The 15400-nt window shown below is 33.0% G+C and overlaps 1 protein-coding gene and 1 non-coding gene across 2 annotated transcripts in view; one reads left to right on the top strand and one right to left on the bottom strand.

Annotated features, from left to right (window-relative positions):
* Positions 1–1338: 1338 nt before the first annotated feature.
* The window catches only part of LOC138704501 (sphingomyelin phosphodiesterase 1-like), a 70177-nt gene continuing 56115 nt past the window's right edge, over positions 1339–15400 (top strand). The window contains exon 1 of the mRNA XM_069832429.1: positions 1339–1484. Within this exon, the coding sequence (XP_069688530.1) occupies positions 1406–1484 (79 nt within the window). The 5' untranslated portion in view covers positions 1339–1405. The remainder of the gene's footprint in view (positions 1485–15400) is intronic.
* TRNAY-GUA (transfer RNA tyrosine (anticodon GUA)) lies at positions 12337–12409 on the bottom strand. Its single transcript has one exon. It is a non-coding gene; the product is annotated as a tRNA-Tyr (tRNA).

Below are 15400 nucleotides of genomic sequence, written 5' to 3'. Positions count from 1 at the left end.
AAGCCATTTTGTGAAACCCGTCTTAGTGCTCTCGTCGCGTTTGCGATAACCTCTTCAGCATTGAATCTCCGTCCTTTCAGATGACTTTTCAGACGGGGAAACAGAAAGTAATCAGGTGGTGAGAGATCAGGAGAGTATGGTGGGTGATCCAAAGCAGTTATGTTGTGCCTGGCAAGAAAATTCTTTATAATAATTGCGCGATGAGCAGGTGCATTGTCATGCATAAGGAACCAGTTGTTTTCTACCCACTTTTCTGGACGTTTCCTTCTCACTGCGTCCCAGAGGCGACGGAGGGTTTCTACGTACAATTCTTTCGTTACAGTACGACCTTCTGGAATGAACTCATGGTGCATGAGACCCTGAGAGTCGAAGAAAACTTCCAACATAACTTTGCTTTAAGTGTGCTTAAATGCGACAGGCTCATGTTAGTAGATTTACTGGCATGAAAAAGAACTCCTGCGGGACAAAATTCCGGCACATCCGGCGATGCTGATATAACCTCTGCAGTTGCGAGCGTCGTTAAATAAAACATAACATTTAAAATAACTTTGCCTTTGGAAGTGTCCCTAGGAAATTTTTGCTTCCGAGGAGATGTTTTCGATTTCCACTCAGATGACTGTCGTTTAGGGACTGGGTCGTACAAGTAGCACCAGTTTCATTTTGTTTAAGAAATCACCATCTTCATCAGCCATACTGATCATGTCCCCAGCAAAACACAGAACTTGATGTTTGTACTTTGCTCTGTGGACATAATTACAAAATGCGACGAACAAACAAAACACTATGATAAACAATTGCCTACAACTCAAAACCAATAATTACCATTATCAACAAACTTTAAGGAAATGACATCATGAATGTTACCAACAAAACAAATGTATAATATCCCTTGTTATATATTAATACGAAAAATGGTAGTAAAATTCCGGGAACTTTTTGAACCTAGTAGTATACACTTCCTATGATAATGGACAGTATCTGCAAGGTTATCAATGTCATGTATCTGATAGGTGAAGTTCTATTATTTAATTATCACCATAATCACATATTCATACTCGAAGTGAGAAACATGACATTTTATCTAACAGCAAGAAGGTATGGTGTGATCCATTAGAGATATCAAATGTCTGACATAATGTATGTTATTGCAATAAAGGTTATAATAATTATTTATGAACTAAACGGTTTAGTAATTGGTCACCCCTGTATAATTTAGGGATTATGAAACTTAAGATTGCAAATTCACATCACAATTATTGTCATAAAGGGAAATATATATAATCCTGAGTGACATTATCGCAAATATCATGCGAAAAGATAAAAATCTCAAGTGGCCGCAGATTTCTAATATAAAGAGGCAAAGACACTCACGTGAGGTGAGTTGGAATCTTTTCTCTCATTAATCATGCGCCTGCACGGGGTTGTTGGCACGGCAGTGCTGATTCTCACAATCAGCCATGCATTGAATGCCGATATTGTACCTGGTAAGTACTCTTACTTCTTAGTTTATTTCTACAAAGACAAACACCTTGAATTTCAACCACAACATTTCTCTGAAAAGTTCAAGTACATACATCGTTTTCAGTCCCATTTTTTTTATCGGTCATTTAACGACGGTGTATCGACTTCTAGGTTATTTCGCGTAGGTAAAATTGGTGATAGCGACATGGTATTTTGCAAGATGAATCCTAGGATTCGCCTTACAATTTGGGAAAACTTCAGAAAAATCCAACTAGCCCAAGCGAGAATCAAACCCACGCCCGAGCAAAACTCCAGTATTGCACGCAAACGCGCTACCGTACCTCATCAGTTTTTAGTTTGTATCTTTTCAATATGAATCTATCACATTATTCTCTTCAAATATTAATTTTTTAAATTATGATGCTGAAAAATCATTTCCATTTTGTAAAATTTGGACAGTTAAATTACTGTATTACATTACAACTAATTGCAATCAATTCGTTCTCTCCCTTTCTCTTATTTATTTCTTCTTTATCCGTTTATAAGTATTTCTTTCTTATTTCCTTTCCTAACTTCTTCCCTTTCTTTCATCATCTTTTTATTCTTTCCAGTTCACTTATTTGTAATATCTATTTTTCGTTTTTTTCCTTCTTCGTTCCATCATTTCTTTGTTTCTTTTGCTACATCGGGATATTTTCTTCCCATATTCCTCTCTTTTCATTCTCAATTTATTTTGTTTGATCCACACCTGTGGAGTAACGGTCAGTGCGTCTGGCCGCGAAACCAGGTGGCCCGGGTTCGAATTCCGGTCGGGGCAAGTTACCTGGTTGAGGTCTTTTCCGGGGTTTTCCCTCAACCCAATACGAGCAAATGCTGGGTAACTTTCGGTGCTGGACCCCGGAGTCATTTCACCGGCATTATCATTCATTCAGACGCTAAATAACCTGAGATGTTGATACAGCATCGTAAAATAACCCAATAATATTTTGTTTGTACACTTCTTCATACTTTCTCTATTCCTTTCTATTCTCATTTCTTTCATTTCCCTGTGTTCCTTTACTACTACTTTTTCACTTTTATTTTCTTTATCTTTATTAATTCTCTTTTGATCTGCCTTTCTCTTCATTCTACTGTATTTATTTCCCTTTCTTCTCAGTTCTTTCTCCCCTATAGTTATTTTATCATATAGGAATGGGATGGGTGTGGGATAAAAGTGATAATAATAGAAGAAATGTATGGCGTAATGTGAAGATGCGATTGATATCGAGAGGCAAGAGATTGAGCTCCAATATTTGGAAAAGTCCTCACTACTTTTGCAATAAGATCTGACGCTTAACTGGGGGAGGCGTGACTACATAAATTCTTGTAACGAAGACTAGTATAGCAGGTTTAGCGTGGCTAAGATTGGGGGCATGGAAGGGTAATAAAATTGTCAACGAAGAAGGAGAGCGCCTTTGTACACTGTGCAGAGAAAAGGACTCCTATAGACATATGCTATTACAGTGTGTCGAATTGGAACATGTACGGAGAAATATCTACCATCCTCAATGCTAAGTCAGAATAGGAGTTCGCTTGCATCTCTTAACCTCATGGGGAATAGAGAAAAAGAACAAAAGATTGGATTGTTGCTCTTGAAGGCGAGACAGATTAGAACTTAAGCTGTTGAAATTAGTAATACGAACTGACGAAGGGATAATGGTATCTACCCAATTATACACTTTCATGTCTGTTTAGATAGGATATATTGCATAATGTGTTTTGTTTGTACCATTTTCATTTTAATACATGTGTTCTTTTAGAGAGTGGTTGGATATAATCATAAGTGAGGGGGGGTGGAACCTACAAAGTAGGACTAGTTTTAGGTACAAAGCACGTACGGTCAGAAGACGCCTGCATTGGATTTTAGGGGAAAATATGATAATATAAATCTGTTTGTATAATATTACTCAATAAATCCATCTATTTATTTATTCTCCTTTATTTCTTTTTATTCTTCTTTCATTCTGCCTTATCCTTTATTTGTTTGTGTTTATTACTTCTTTTGTTTTCCTATTTCCTCTTCTGTTTGTGTTTATCTTTTTCTCTTTCAGTATTTCTTTTCGTTTTTCCTTCCTTTCTCTCTTTTCTATGTGTGTGCATAGGCTATATTTATTATTGCCCATATGTTTATTTATTCTTCAATCGTTCTTTTTATTCTTTTGTTCCTGCTTTCTTATTTCTTTGTGTCTTTCGTACTTACGTATTTCTTCTTTATTTTTGTTTTCCCTTTTTTGTCTTTATTCATCTCCATTCTTTCTCTTTATTTGTTTTCTGCTCGTGTATTTTCTATTCTTTTTATTTCTTGTCTCTTTCTTTTGTATATTTTCCTCTTTCTCTTTCTTTGTTTAATTGTATCTCTGTTTAGTGTTATTTGTTTTGTTTTTCGTTCTTTCTCTTTGTTCGTTTTCTCTTCCCGATTTTTCCCATCATTTTTTTCTCTTTCTTTGTTTTTTGCATATTCATTTCTTATGTTTTCTATTTTTGGAATATGTATTATATATCTTTCGCGAGTTAAATATTACAGAACCTGGTTAACTAGTTTCAGCTTGTTATTGGACATCTTCAGAAATGGTTGTTGCTGGTCTTGGCGCCTTTTCTGAAGATGGCCAATAACAGGCTGAAACTAGTTAACCAGGTACTGTAATATTTAACACGCAAAAGATACATAATACATATTCCGAAATGATATAGTCTTAAAAGTTGTGTAATCAAGATGTATTTTCTGTTTTTTGTTTGTGTTTCTCATCGTCTTTTCTTTTCCTCCCTTATTCTCTTTCTTTGTTTCATTGCTTGTCTATAAATTGTCCATTTTTTTCTATTTCCTTCTTTCAGTCTCTTTCCCTCCTCTGTTTTTTCTTTTTTGCTTTTCCCTTGTGTATTTCTAAAACTTTCCTTTGTGTTTTGTTTATTTGTTTTTGTCTGTTTTCATTTTGTCTTTTTTTTTCTTCTCTCATTTCTTTCCTTTCTTTGTTTTTGCTTGTGTCTTATTATTTCTTCTGTTTTGTTACTTTTGTTTGTTTTTTACATTATCTTTCCTTAATCTCTGTTTTTCTGCTTACACATTTCCTATTTTTCTATCTGTTTCTTTGTTTCTCTCTCTGTATTTCCTTTTTTCTTTGTTTTTCTCTTTGTATTTCTTCTCACCTCCTTCCTTTTTCTTTGTTTGTATTTTACTTGTATATTTCTAATTTTTTCTTTTGTTTTTTGTTTCTGTTTTAGCTTGTTTTTCTGATTTTGTCCCGTTACCATCCTTTGTTCCTCTTGCTTTTTTGCTTGTTTATTATTTATTTCTTCTTATTTTTTCATTTCCTTGTATATGTTTGTTTTTATCTTTGTCTTTATTCTTCCCTCTTTTTTCTCTTTCTTTGAGTTTTGATTATAAATTTCTCATTCTTGCTTTAGGGCATAGGCTACTTTTGTTTTTTATTTCTCTTTTTCCCCTCCTTTGCTTGTGTCTTTATTTTCTTGCTTTTCTATTCCTTATTCTTTATTTAGACTTCTATTTTTGTTTAGTTTTCGTTTTTTGTCTTTTCTCGTCTCTCTTTCTCTTTCTTTCTTTTTTTGCATATGTTCTTATTCATCCTTCTTTTTATTTTCTCTCTTTCTTCTTTTCTGTTCATGTTTACATTTTCTTTCCGTTCTTTCATTCTTCTTCCTTACCTTTTCCTTTCCTATTACTTGTTTCTTCCTCATTTCTTTGTAGCGACATGATAAATGTTAGTTTCTTTTAAATTACAGTCTAAAACAAATTACAATTTAAACAACTGATTATTACAACGTATCCTTCATAATATCTTCACGTCCAACAGCGAATCACTTTAACAACAAACAATACATTTTAGCTAATGTTGATAAATATACACACAATGTTTACATATGCAACCGCAACATGCCATTACTTACTGTTATCAATTGCTTTAACTTAAAAATTACAGGCATACTGTACAATATCAATGCATTATATTTTACACGTGCAGTGGCATTAAGACAACTGTTATTTAGTCTACATGTATTCATTAATATTTAAATATATCTACTTTTAACAAATTTGTCTAAATTATCCAAGTATTCCATTATATATAGCGCATTCAAATATTCAGGACTCTTCCCTTATTTCTCTTGTCGAAATATTATCGTTTAACTAATAATCATTATGTATAGCATGTATAATAAATAGTCTTCTAGGAAAATCGAAATAAAAAAACCTTACCAACAATTACTAAGACATTATACAGCAAATGTTGGCAATGACTTAACTACAAGGAAGCTATTTCACAAAACAAATATGTAACTTTTCTTGTAACTAATAAGCATTAAATTAAAAGCAGAGTTCTTTATTACGTTCAAAATAATGTTATTATTTACAGTTTATTGTCTTGAACTATTATTCGAGACACACATTAATTAATTAATGCCATTCATTCATTTATAGTTTTCTACCCAAGGGCAGGTCTCTCACTGCAAACCCAGCATCGTCCAATCTTACATAAAGCACTTAGGACTAATATGCACCTCAATAAGTTTAACTTTCGTTTCTTGATTGCACGTAAGAACGAAAATATTTGCAATCTCAAAGTTGAACACTGGACTTCATTCATATATTGTACGGTTTAAGTCAATTAGTTGCAATTTATTTTTGCAAAGGCAAATTTGTCATCTCGAAGTTATTCACTAGTCTTCATTCATACATGATGCGGTTTAAGACAACTACTTGAAATATATTTTTTTGAAAGCCAATAATCGTAATCTTAAATACACTTCATTTATGCATGGTACGGTTTAAGTCAATTACTTGCAATTATTTTTGCAAACACAATATTTGTAATCTTAAAGTTAGACGCTGCACTTCATTTATATATAATACAGTTTAAGTCAATTACTTGCAATTTATTTTTGCAAATACAATTTTCGTAATCTTAAAGTTAGACACAGCACTTCATTTATACATGGTACGGTTTGAGTCAATTATTTTCCACTTATTTTTGCAAAGACATCGTAATCTTAAAGTTAGACACTTCACTTCATCTATACATGGTACGGTTTAAGTCAATTACTTGCAATTATTTTTGCAAACACAATATTTGTAATCTTAAAGTTAGACGCTGCACTTCATTTAAATATGATACAGTTTAAGTCAATTACTTGCAATTTATTTTTGCAAATACAATATTCGTAATCTTAAAGTTAGACACTGCACTTCATTTATGCATGGTACGGTTTAAGTCAATTACTTGCAATTATTTTTGCAAACACAATATTTGTAATCTTAAAGTTAGACGCTGCACTTCATTTATATATGATACAGTTTAAGTCAATTACTTGCAATTTATTTTTGGAAATACAATATTCGTAATCTTAAAGTTAGACACTGCACTTCATTTATACATGGTACGGTTTGAGTAAATTATTTTCCACTTATTTTTGCAAAGACATCGTAATCTTAAAGTTAGACACTTCACTTCATCTATACATGGTACGGTTTAAGTCAATTACTTGCAATTATTTTTGCAAACACAATATTTGTAATCTTAAAGTTAGACTCTGCACTTCATTTAAATATGATACAGTTTAAGTCAATTACTTGCAATTTATTTTTGCAAATACAATATTCGTAATCTTAAAGTTAGACACTGCACTTCATTTATGCATGGTACGGTTTAAGTCAATTACTTGCAATTATTTTTGCAAACACAATATTCGTAATCTTGAAGTTAGACACTGCACTACATTTATACATGGTACAGTTTGAGTCAATTATTTTCCACTTATTTTTGCAAAGACATCGTGATCTTAAAGTTAGACACTGCACTTCATTTATACATGGTATGGTTTGAGTCAATTACTTGCAATTTATTTTTGGAAATACAATATTCGTAATCTTAAAGTTAGACACTGCACTTCATTTATACTTGGTACGGTTTGAGTCAATTATTTTCCACTTATTTTTGCAAAGACATCGTGATCTTAAAGTTAGACACTGCACTTCATTTATACATGGTACAGTTTGAGTCAATTATTTTCCAATTATTTTTGCAAAGACATCGTGATCTTAAAGTTAGACACTGCACTTCATTTATACATGGTATGGTTTGAGTCAATTACTTGCAATTTATTTTTGGAAATACAATATTCGTAATCTTAAAGTTAGACACTGCACTTCATTTATACATGGTACGGTTTGAGTCAATTATTTGCCATTTATTTTTGCAAAGACATCGTAATCTTAAAATTAGATATTTCCCTTAATTTATACATGATACGGCTTAAGTCAACTACTTGCAATTATTTTTGTAAAGATAATATTTATAACCTTAAAGTTGGGACACTAGACATCATTGCAACGTTAACAGATTGTTAATCCGCTTGTAAGCTACAGCAGTTTAAGTCTTAATGTCAATTGATCAAAATAGTTGCTTTTAAAGCAGTTGAAAATACGTTTTAAAAATGTTTTAGTTATTTTTACAAGGCCAATGCTAAATATTCTATGTTAGAAATCATTTTATGAAAATCTTGATGCAGATATTTAAAAGTACCAAAATATGAATTTACATTCGTAACAAAATTCATCTATCAGACCATAAAATGTGTGATTCGCACATATAATTAATTATCAACATATCTTCGAAAGAAATACGCTAAGCATGGACTTCCTAACACAATTTATTAGCTACAAGTTGCTTTCTCTCTCACACCCCAAATCTATAACTCTATTCCGACATCTACTTTTCTCTATTTCTTTTTTTTTATATTTCTCTCTTTTCCTATGTATTTCCTTTTTATTGTTTCCTTCCCTCTGTCTTCTGATGAATAAAATTATTTTATATGAAACAGCTGAAGACGCAGCTGTTATTTATTAATTTATAGTTCAGACACAATGTTGCCTGGTAGCTGTAACCAAACATTCCTACTGCCTTATAAAACATTTCTAATTCACGCAGAAAATCCCTAGGAAAATTATTTTTATGTAAAAAGTTACAAGCGATATTTTAAATAAAATGTGTCTGAACTAAGAAATAATAAAATATGTTTTATCTTGTGTATTAAAGATTCCCTTTAAGTCCAATTGGACCTCTTCAACAGGATCTTTTAAGTCTTCGATCTTTTACAGATTTGCTATATGGAAGAGAGCTCTGGTATAGAGTGGCCAATTAAATTAAAACTACGATAATGTTCAACCTCATCAAAAACATGTAAAAGCTCTGACTTTTTAACCTGTTCATCATGTTCGGGTACATTTGAGAATAGTGTACTGATGATTCGAACATTTTAAATGTGTGCTGCATTCTTTTTGTGAACTTTATGCAAACTGTGTCTTAAGAGTCCACTTTTTCGGTTACAAGTTCATTTTTACGTGCTTTACATTAATTAGTCTTACTAACATTTTCAGTCTTGCAAAACAACCTTTAAAATCTGATTTCGTTAACCAGAAATCTCGAAATGTCTGGCTCACATCACGATTTTTAACTTTCAGCTAATTTACCATGCTATTTCCTTTTATTCTTAGAGTAAATGGATCTCATTAATCGCCGGAAAAATTAATATCGGTAAACAGTAAATTTACCGCGATTAAAGAAACTATTTTAATCACAAGCACATGATAAGCTCAACTCACACAAACGACCCCGTGATATATTCAGGCCCATACAATGCTGCAAAAACAGAAAATAAAGTCAGGAAATCTAATCAGAAATTACGCAATCCTTAATAGAAAACAGTGGTGAAGTCCATTTCTGATAATACGAGAAAAAAAAGAGCATGTGTCTATACTGTCTATACCGTCAGTAATGTCATTAATCTCAAGGATTTATTCTGTGAGATATTTCAAACAAAAAGTTTAATGCAATTTTGCTCGTTTTCGCTTCCTTTTCGAGAAAAAAAATTGTTTTATATGAAACATTTCATAGCGTGTTTTCGGAAATACATACTTTGATTTAATTCCAAGTGCACTCAGTTTAAGAGAGCAATGTATTATGATAATAATTTACTGCAATAATTTTAGTTTTGTCCTTTAAATGTTCAGAAATTTAATCTGAACAAATGTAACATTTTTTAAATTTATTTTTAGAACGAAAAGTTACATTTGTTCATATTAAATTTCTGCAAATTTAAATGACAAAACTAAAATTTTTTCCAATCATTTATTACCTTAATACAATGCCCTCTTAAATTAGCTGAGCATACTAGGAATTAAATCAATGATTTTCCCAAAACACGATATGAAATATTTCATATAAAACCATTTTTATATCGAAAAGGAAGGTAAAACGAACAAAATTGTATTAAACCTATTTTGTTTGAAATATCTTGAATAATAACTCCTTGAAATTAATGACATTAATCACTGTTCACTCTGTAGATATGTGACTATGGCTGACGTAATCATAGATGCTTTGTGTAAGTACAAGTCGAAGTGTAGGCCTATTTCAGATTCCTAGAACTGTGTAATTGAGGCGGTTAGAAACAAAGTGGTGTAAGTGACATTTCTAAAAATATGATTTAAGTGCATCCAGGGTAAACTAAAGCATTTAAAATTTCAGTGATAAAGGGATGTATCTTTTAACCACATCGCACATTAAATTTAAAATTACAGACGTGGACAAATTATTAGACTAAATTGATTATATGTGCAACGAAGCTGTATTTATCGGTAGAAATTATGAACGAAAATGTATTTTGCACAGATATAATGAACAGAAAATTGAGTCTGGAGGTCACTAATATTTTGTGAACATTCCCTTATTCTTTATTAACACGTTGATTTTGTCAGGGATGCTGGAAACCAAAGTTTGACACTTTCTTTGAATATCAGTATCATTTAGCCAGATATCAGACAGTGCTTAAATGAGTCCATGTTTTGTTGTAAGCCTCTTTTTGTTCACTTTCTTCTTCAGTATAGATTACAGATTTTCAATTTCGTTCATGTCCGGTCTTCTTGCAGGCCGTGGGAGAACATCTTCTGCAGTATATAATTAAAACACCAGTAGTACCAACATAGCCAGAAAAAATATACTTAACCCTTGGAAAAATATACCAGAAGATGTAAACAATCATATTTACAACAATAGAGACTCTGTGAATTATACTGATAGTTGATATGACGAATTATATTATGTTTCCAAGAAATCGATTTAGTCTAATAATTTGTCCACGTCTGTAAAACTTCACGGGATTTACGAATGCTTAGCAACTTTTAATCACATTTTATGGAAAATAACGTAAGTGCACTTACATCCCTTTGCTTCTAACAGCCTCAATTGAAATCAATTAAAATATATGGCGATTGTTGTGAATCTTAACAAAAGGACAAGAAAAATCCTACAATTTGACCAATTTCACAACAGAAAATCCCTCGGTCTCTAGTGGAGTTAAAATATCCCCACGACAGGGATTTTACCCTAAACCTGGCAACACTATTTTATTCATTCACTGACTGACTGACTGACTGACTGACTGACTGACTGACTGACTGACTGACTGACTGACTGACTGACTGACTGACTGACTGACTCACTCACTCACTCACTCACTCACTCACTCACTCATTTATTTATTTTATTTATTCTGGCGTAGTTATACATGCATGCATCCAATCGATACCAATTGCAAATGATTCCTATCAAGTTTAATTCATTTCACTGAACAGTTAGGAATGTTACATGATAATTCATAGTGTGTGTAAGGGCACAACAACAGAGTGTAATATTTTAAGATAACTCAAAGCTGAAATTAACATTCACACCAGCATGTATTCACGCCTCCACTCCAACAGGAAATGGTCTGCAAGTTACTTAACCCTTTACGTTTGTTTTCCCCTCCTATCAGAGTGTCTGCCCACTTGTCTGGACTCGATAACCAGGTACTTCGCACATTCTCGTGCAGTTAATGTGGTCTGGCAAGTTCGGTGTACTTCTTAGTAGAGGTTAGATAATTGTGTAAAATGTTTTCTGTAAATTAAAGTGAAAATTGTGCGTGTGTGGAAAGAAGAGCAGTCGAAAGAAGACAAAGTTTAGATATAAGCATGTAACTGAAACATTTTCTAGGAAAAATAATATTATTATAAGCGTGTTGTGTATTTGAAAACAAGAAGTGAATTAATTTCTTCACATAAAAATTTCCTATGCTTACTTAAATACATTCAAATTCTAAAATGAACACATGGACTAGGAAAAATCATTCTTTTGTTGATGTTTCTTGTTCTGTCGTACAATCAAATGTTAACTCTAACTCATAGATAGGCTACAGTGCATTAGAGTTTATAATGAGATGTTATTTATGTAACCTGTGTGTAAAGTGAAACTTTTTGCAAGCGTGGAAAGATTCTCAGCAGCCGTAGACTCATGGTCAAATTACACGAGTGCAAAGAAGTCCATGTCATACACAAGTTGCATACCGTACATAATTAATTTTATTACAGTACCATAACAATGACATGCATTTTATAGAATAAATTTATTCTATTCTCATAATAAAACTATCCTCGATGTCCAAAGAGAACATAATCTCCAGTAGATTACAGTAAGTCATGGATCAATTTTTAATATTAATAACAATATAATTCTGTTTCTATGGTGATAAGTGTTATAATATAATAGAGCAGGCCAAGAAATGTGCAGGATTCAGAAAAGATCCCGTTTTCATATGCAAAGCTGTTTCTATGGAAACATTTTCTTGAAAAATATTATTATTAATTTCATAACAAGAAGTGAATCGATTTTTCTTTACTAAGTTTATTTATATACGCTTTAACATCTGTAGTCATAACGCGTGTTTTAGGATCTTTGGGTGTAGGCCTACTATTAGGCCTTTTTACTAGTAATATTTGAGGAGAAAAATTCGCTCCGGCGCCGGGGATCGAACCCGGGTCCTTGGTTCTACATACCAAGCGCTCTGACCACTGAGCTACGCCGAATTCAGTCCACAGCACCGGACCGAATCCTCCTCCTACAATGTTTCCCTTTGTGGCCTGACTCCAAGTTAGGCATATATGTTGACGTATATGTTCAATGTCAACTGCCATTATACTAGGAGCGCACTCAGCTGAGTGACTTGTTTGGCCGGGTTTCCGCAGTTAAGTGCACAGTAATCTTTACAGACATGTGCACTGCAGCTATGAAAATATTATAGATTCATTAATTTGTCTTACAGAATAATATCTGTAATATTCTGTAATTTCTCCTCAAATATTAATTGTCAATATCACAGATATCATTCTGTAGGACAAATTAATGAATCTATAACATTCTTTTTACTGTTGTTGAGTGTCTGTTTCTATTGTGTGCTGGTTTCAAGTACCGTAACCGTTTTTTTATTCATGTTTATGATATTTGTGATTGTGGAGGTGATGAATCATAACATGTAAATTTTCAATTAGGCATTTGTAATTGAGACAAACCATGAAAACCCCCAGTCAGATTGGTCGGCCGCGGGGTGTGAAACCGGGACTTCTCGAATACGAGTCTCAAACGCTACCATCTCAGCCAACTCACACGGCCAAAAAGTTAATTTCTTCACATGAATATTGTTCCCTATTTATTTAAATAGAAATCTAAAATGAACAAAGCCACCGGCGTAGCTCTGTCGGCTAAGGCGCTTGCCTGCCGATCTGGAGTTCCATTCGGGCGCGGGTTCGATTCCCGCTTGGGCTGATTACCTGGTTGGGTTTTTTCCGAGATTAGCCCAACCGTAAGGCAAATGTCAGGTAATCTATGGCGAATCCTCGGCCTCATCTCACCAAATACCATCTCGCTATCACCAATCCCATCGACGCTAAATAATTTCGTAGTTGATACAGCGTCTTTAAATAACCAAGTAAAAAAATGAACACTTGTACTAGTAAAAGCCAATTGGCTGTCGAAGTGTTTTGTTCTGATCTTCAATTACACAGGGCCATAATGAAACTTGAACTCTATATCATAGATACACTATAGTTTATAAATAATAACTATTTATGTAACTTGTGTGTAATGTGGAACTTTTTTGCACAAGTGGAAATATTCTTAGCACCAGCTTAGCCTTGTGCTGAAATTACACGGGCGCAAAAAATGTACATGTTGCGGATATGTTGCATACATTGTTTTATAACAAAAACACATATTTTATAGAATAAATTTATTATACTCTCATAATAAAAACACATTCTACGAAGTCCAAAGAGCAGAATCTCCATTAGGTTATACTAAGTCATGGCTCGATTTTTAGCATTAATAATACCTATAATTATAGGTATAGATTATAATCTATCTAAAATAAGAAGTCCTTGATGTAAACAATGACCGATGTACTCAGGGCGGAAGGCAAGAAAGAGTTCTTCCTTTGTTTTTCATTTTTTCTTGGGTATGCAATTTTTTTCCCCGTTATTAATTTTTAAGTTATACATGTTCAGCATTTGTAGTCATATCGCGTATAGAATCTTTGGTTATACCAGTAGGCCGTTGTTACTATTGTTCAGTTTCTGTTTCTATTGTATGTTATGGATGGCTTGTGTTCATGAATAACTTATTTTAGATTTTGATTAATATTTATAATATTGGTGATTGGGGCTGTGACTGAGGGAAACCATGAAAAACCCCAGTCAGATTGGACACGGGATTTGAATCTGCGACCTCCCGAATACGAGTCTCAAACGTTACTGTCTGAGTCAACTCGGTTAGTACGAATTGTTATTTCGCAATTTTTAGCGTAACTTTATTCCTTCTTAAAAAAATATAATCTGAAATTGTCCACAAAAGTGATCTGTATTAATTGACAAGCGAAAGTTTGTTATGGCAAGGTATAACAAATAGGCCCTATGGTGGCGAATAAATATTGTGTTTTCTTTCTAGTAAATTGTAATAATATGTAGATAGCTTGTACATTTTGTTTAACATTTGTCGTCAGTTTTTTTATTTGGGTGTAGTAGTCCATATCGTGAACAGATGAGTATAAATGCGAAAAATACATTTGAAATCAATACACTGAAACATAACAGTTTGGAGTAGGATTAGTCGAACACGTGTGGAGAGTAAAGGGCTGGTTCACAATAAACCAGGAACGAAAACGACAACGAGAACGAGAACGGAAATATTGTTAAAATAAATGTTTTTAAATGATAGCTTGCACAGCTCTGAGCCATGGTACCGACTTTAGTCCAAGGTTATACAATAAAATAATTCATAAATATCCAGATTTGCAAAACTTTAGTATCAGGAATTTCAAAAATAGCGTTAGGAATTTAATTTTTAAAGAATATATATTGATTTAATATGTATATGTATTTATATGACTTAAATTGTTAAAATTGAAATTGTATTTTTAAATTTAATTTAATCCTGTAATTTTTTTTTCTTGAGCCAGTTTGTGTCAAAAAATTACCTTTGTGTTTATCTTTGTGTTTAGATATCTCCCTGAGCACGAGTTTTTTACTCCTTCAGGGAAGAACTAAGATTGTATTTCTGTCAATGTTATTTTATTAACAATAAACAATAAACAATTAACTATTGTGAACGCTCACATTTAAATACATTTATTTTAACATGATTTCCGTTCTCGTTCTCATTGTCGTTTCCGTCCCCGGTTTATTGTGAACCAGTCTTTAAAGGTAGGCTCCCACTTACCGGAATGGAACCGTATGGCGCGTTCGGATTTTTATTCTTTGCATTATTTTAAATGGAGCATCGCGTACTTAGCCGTCTGCATGACCGGATTCCGGCCAGAGATTTCTGTACGGTTCAAGATCGAAATAATGTCATGGCAAATATATCGACTGCAAGGCCTCCAATCGTGGTAATATTGAAGGTATAATGAAATGGATGACGCGAAGCTTATTTTATCAAGTCCAACAGTATGAAGAGCTTTATAATTTATGAAATTAGAAATGTAGGCCAGGCAATGTAATATGGAGAAGGAACATATGGGATGACAT

Source organism: Periplaneta americana, chromosome 8, assembly GCF_040183065.1.
Source record: "Periplaneta americana isolate PAMFEO1 chromosome 8, P.americana_PAMFEO1_priV1, whole genome shotgun sequence".
Taxonomy (NCBI): domain Eukaryota; kingdom Metazoa; phylum Arthropoda; class Insecta; order Blattodea; family Blattidae; genus Periplaneta; species Periplaneta americana.
The sequence above is the reverse complement of the archived record's forward strand: the minus strand, read 5'-3'. Positions and strand labels throughout refer to the sequence as shown.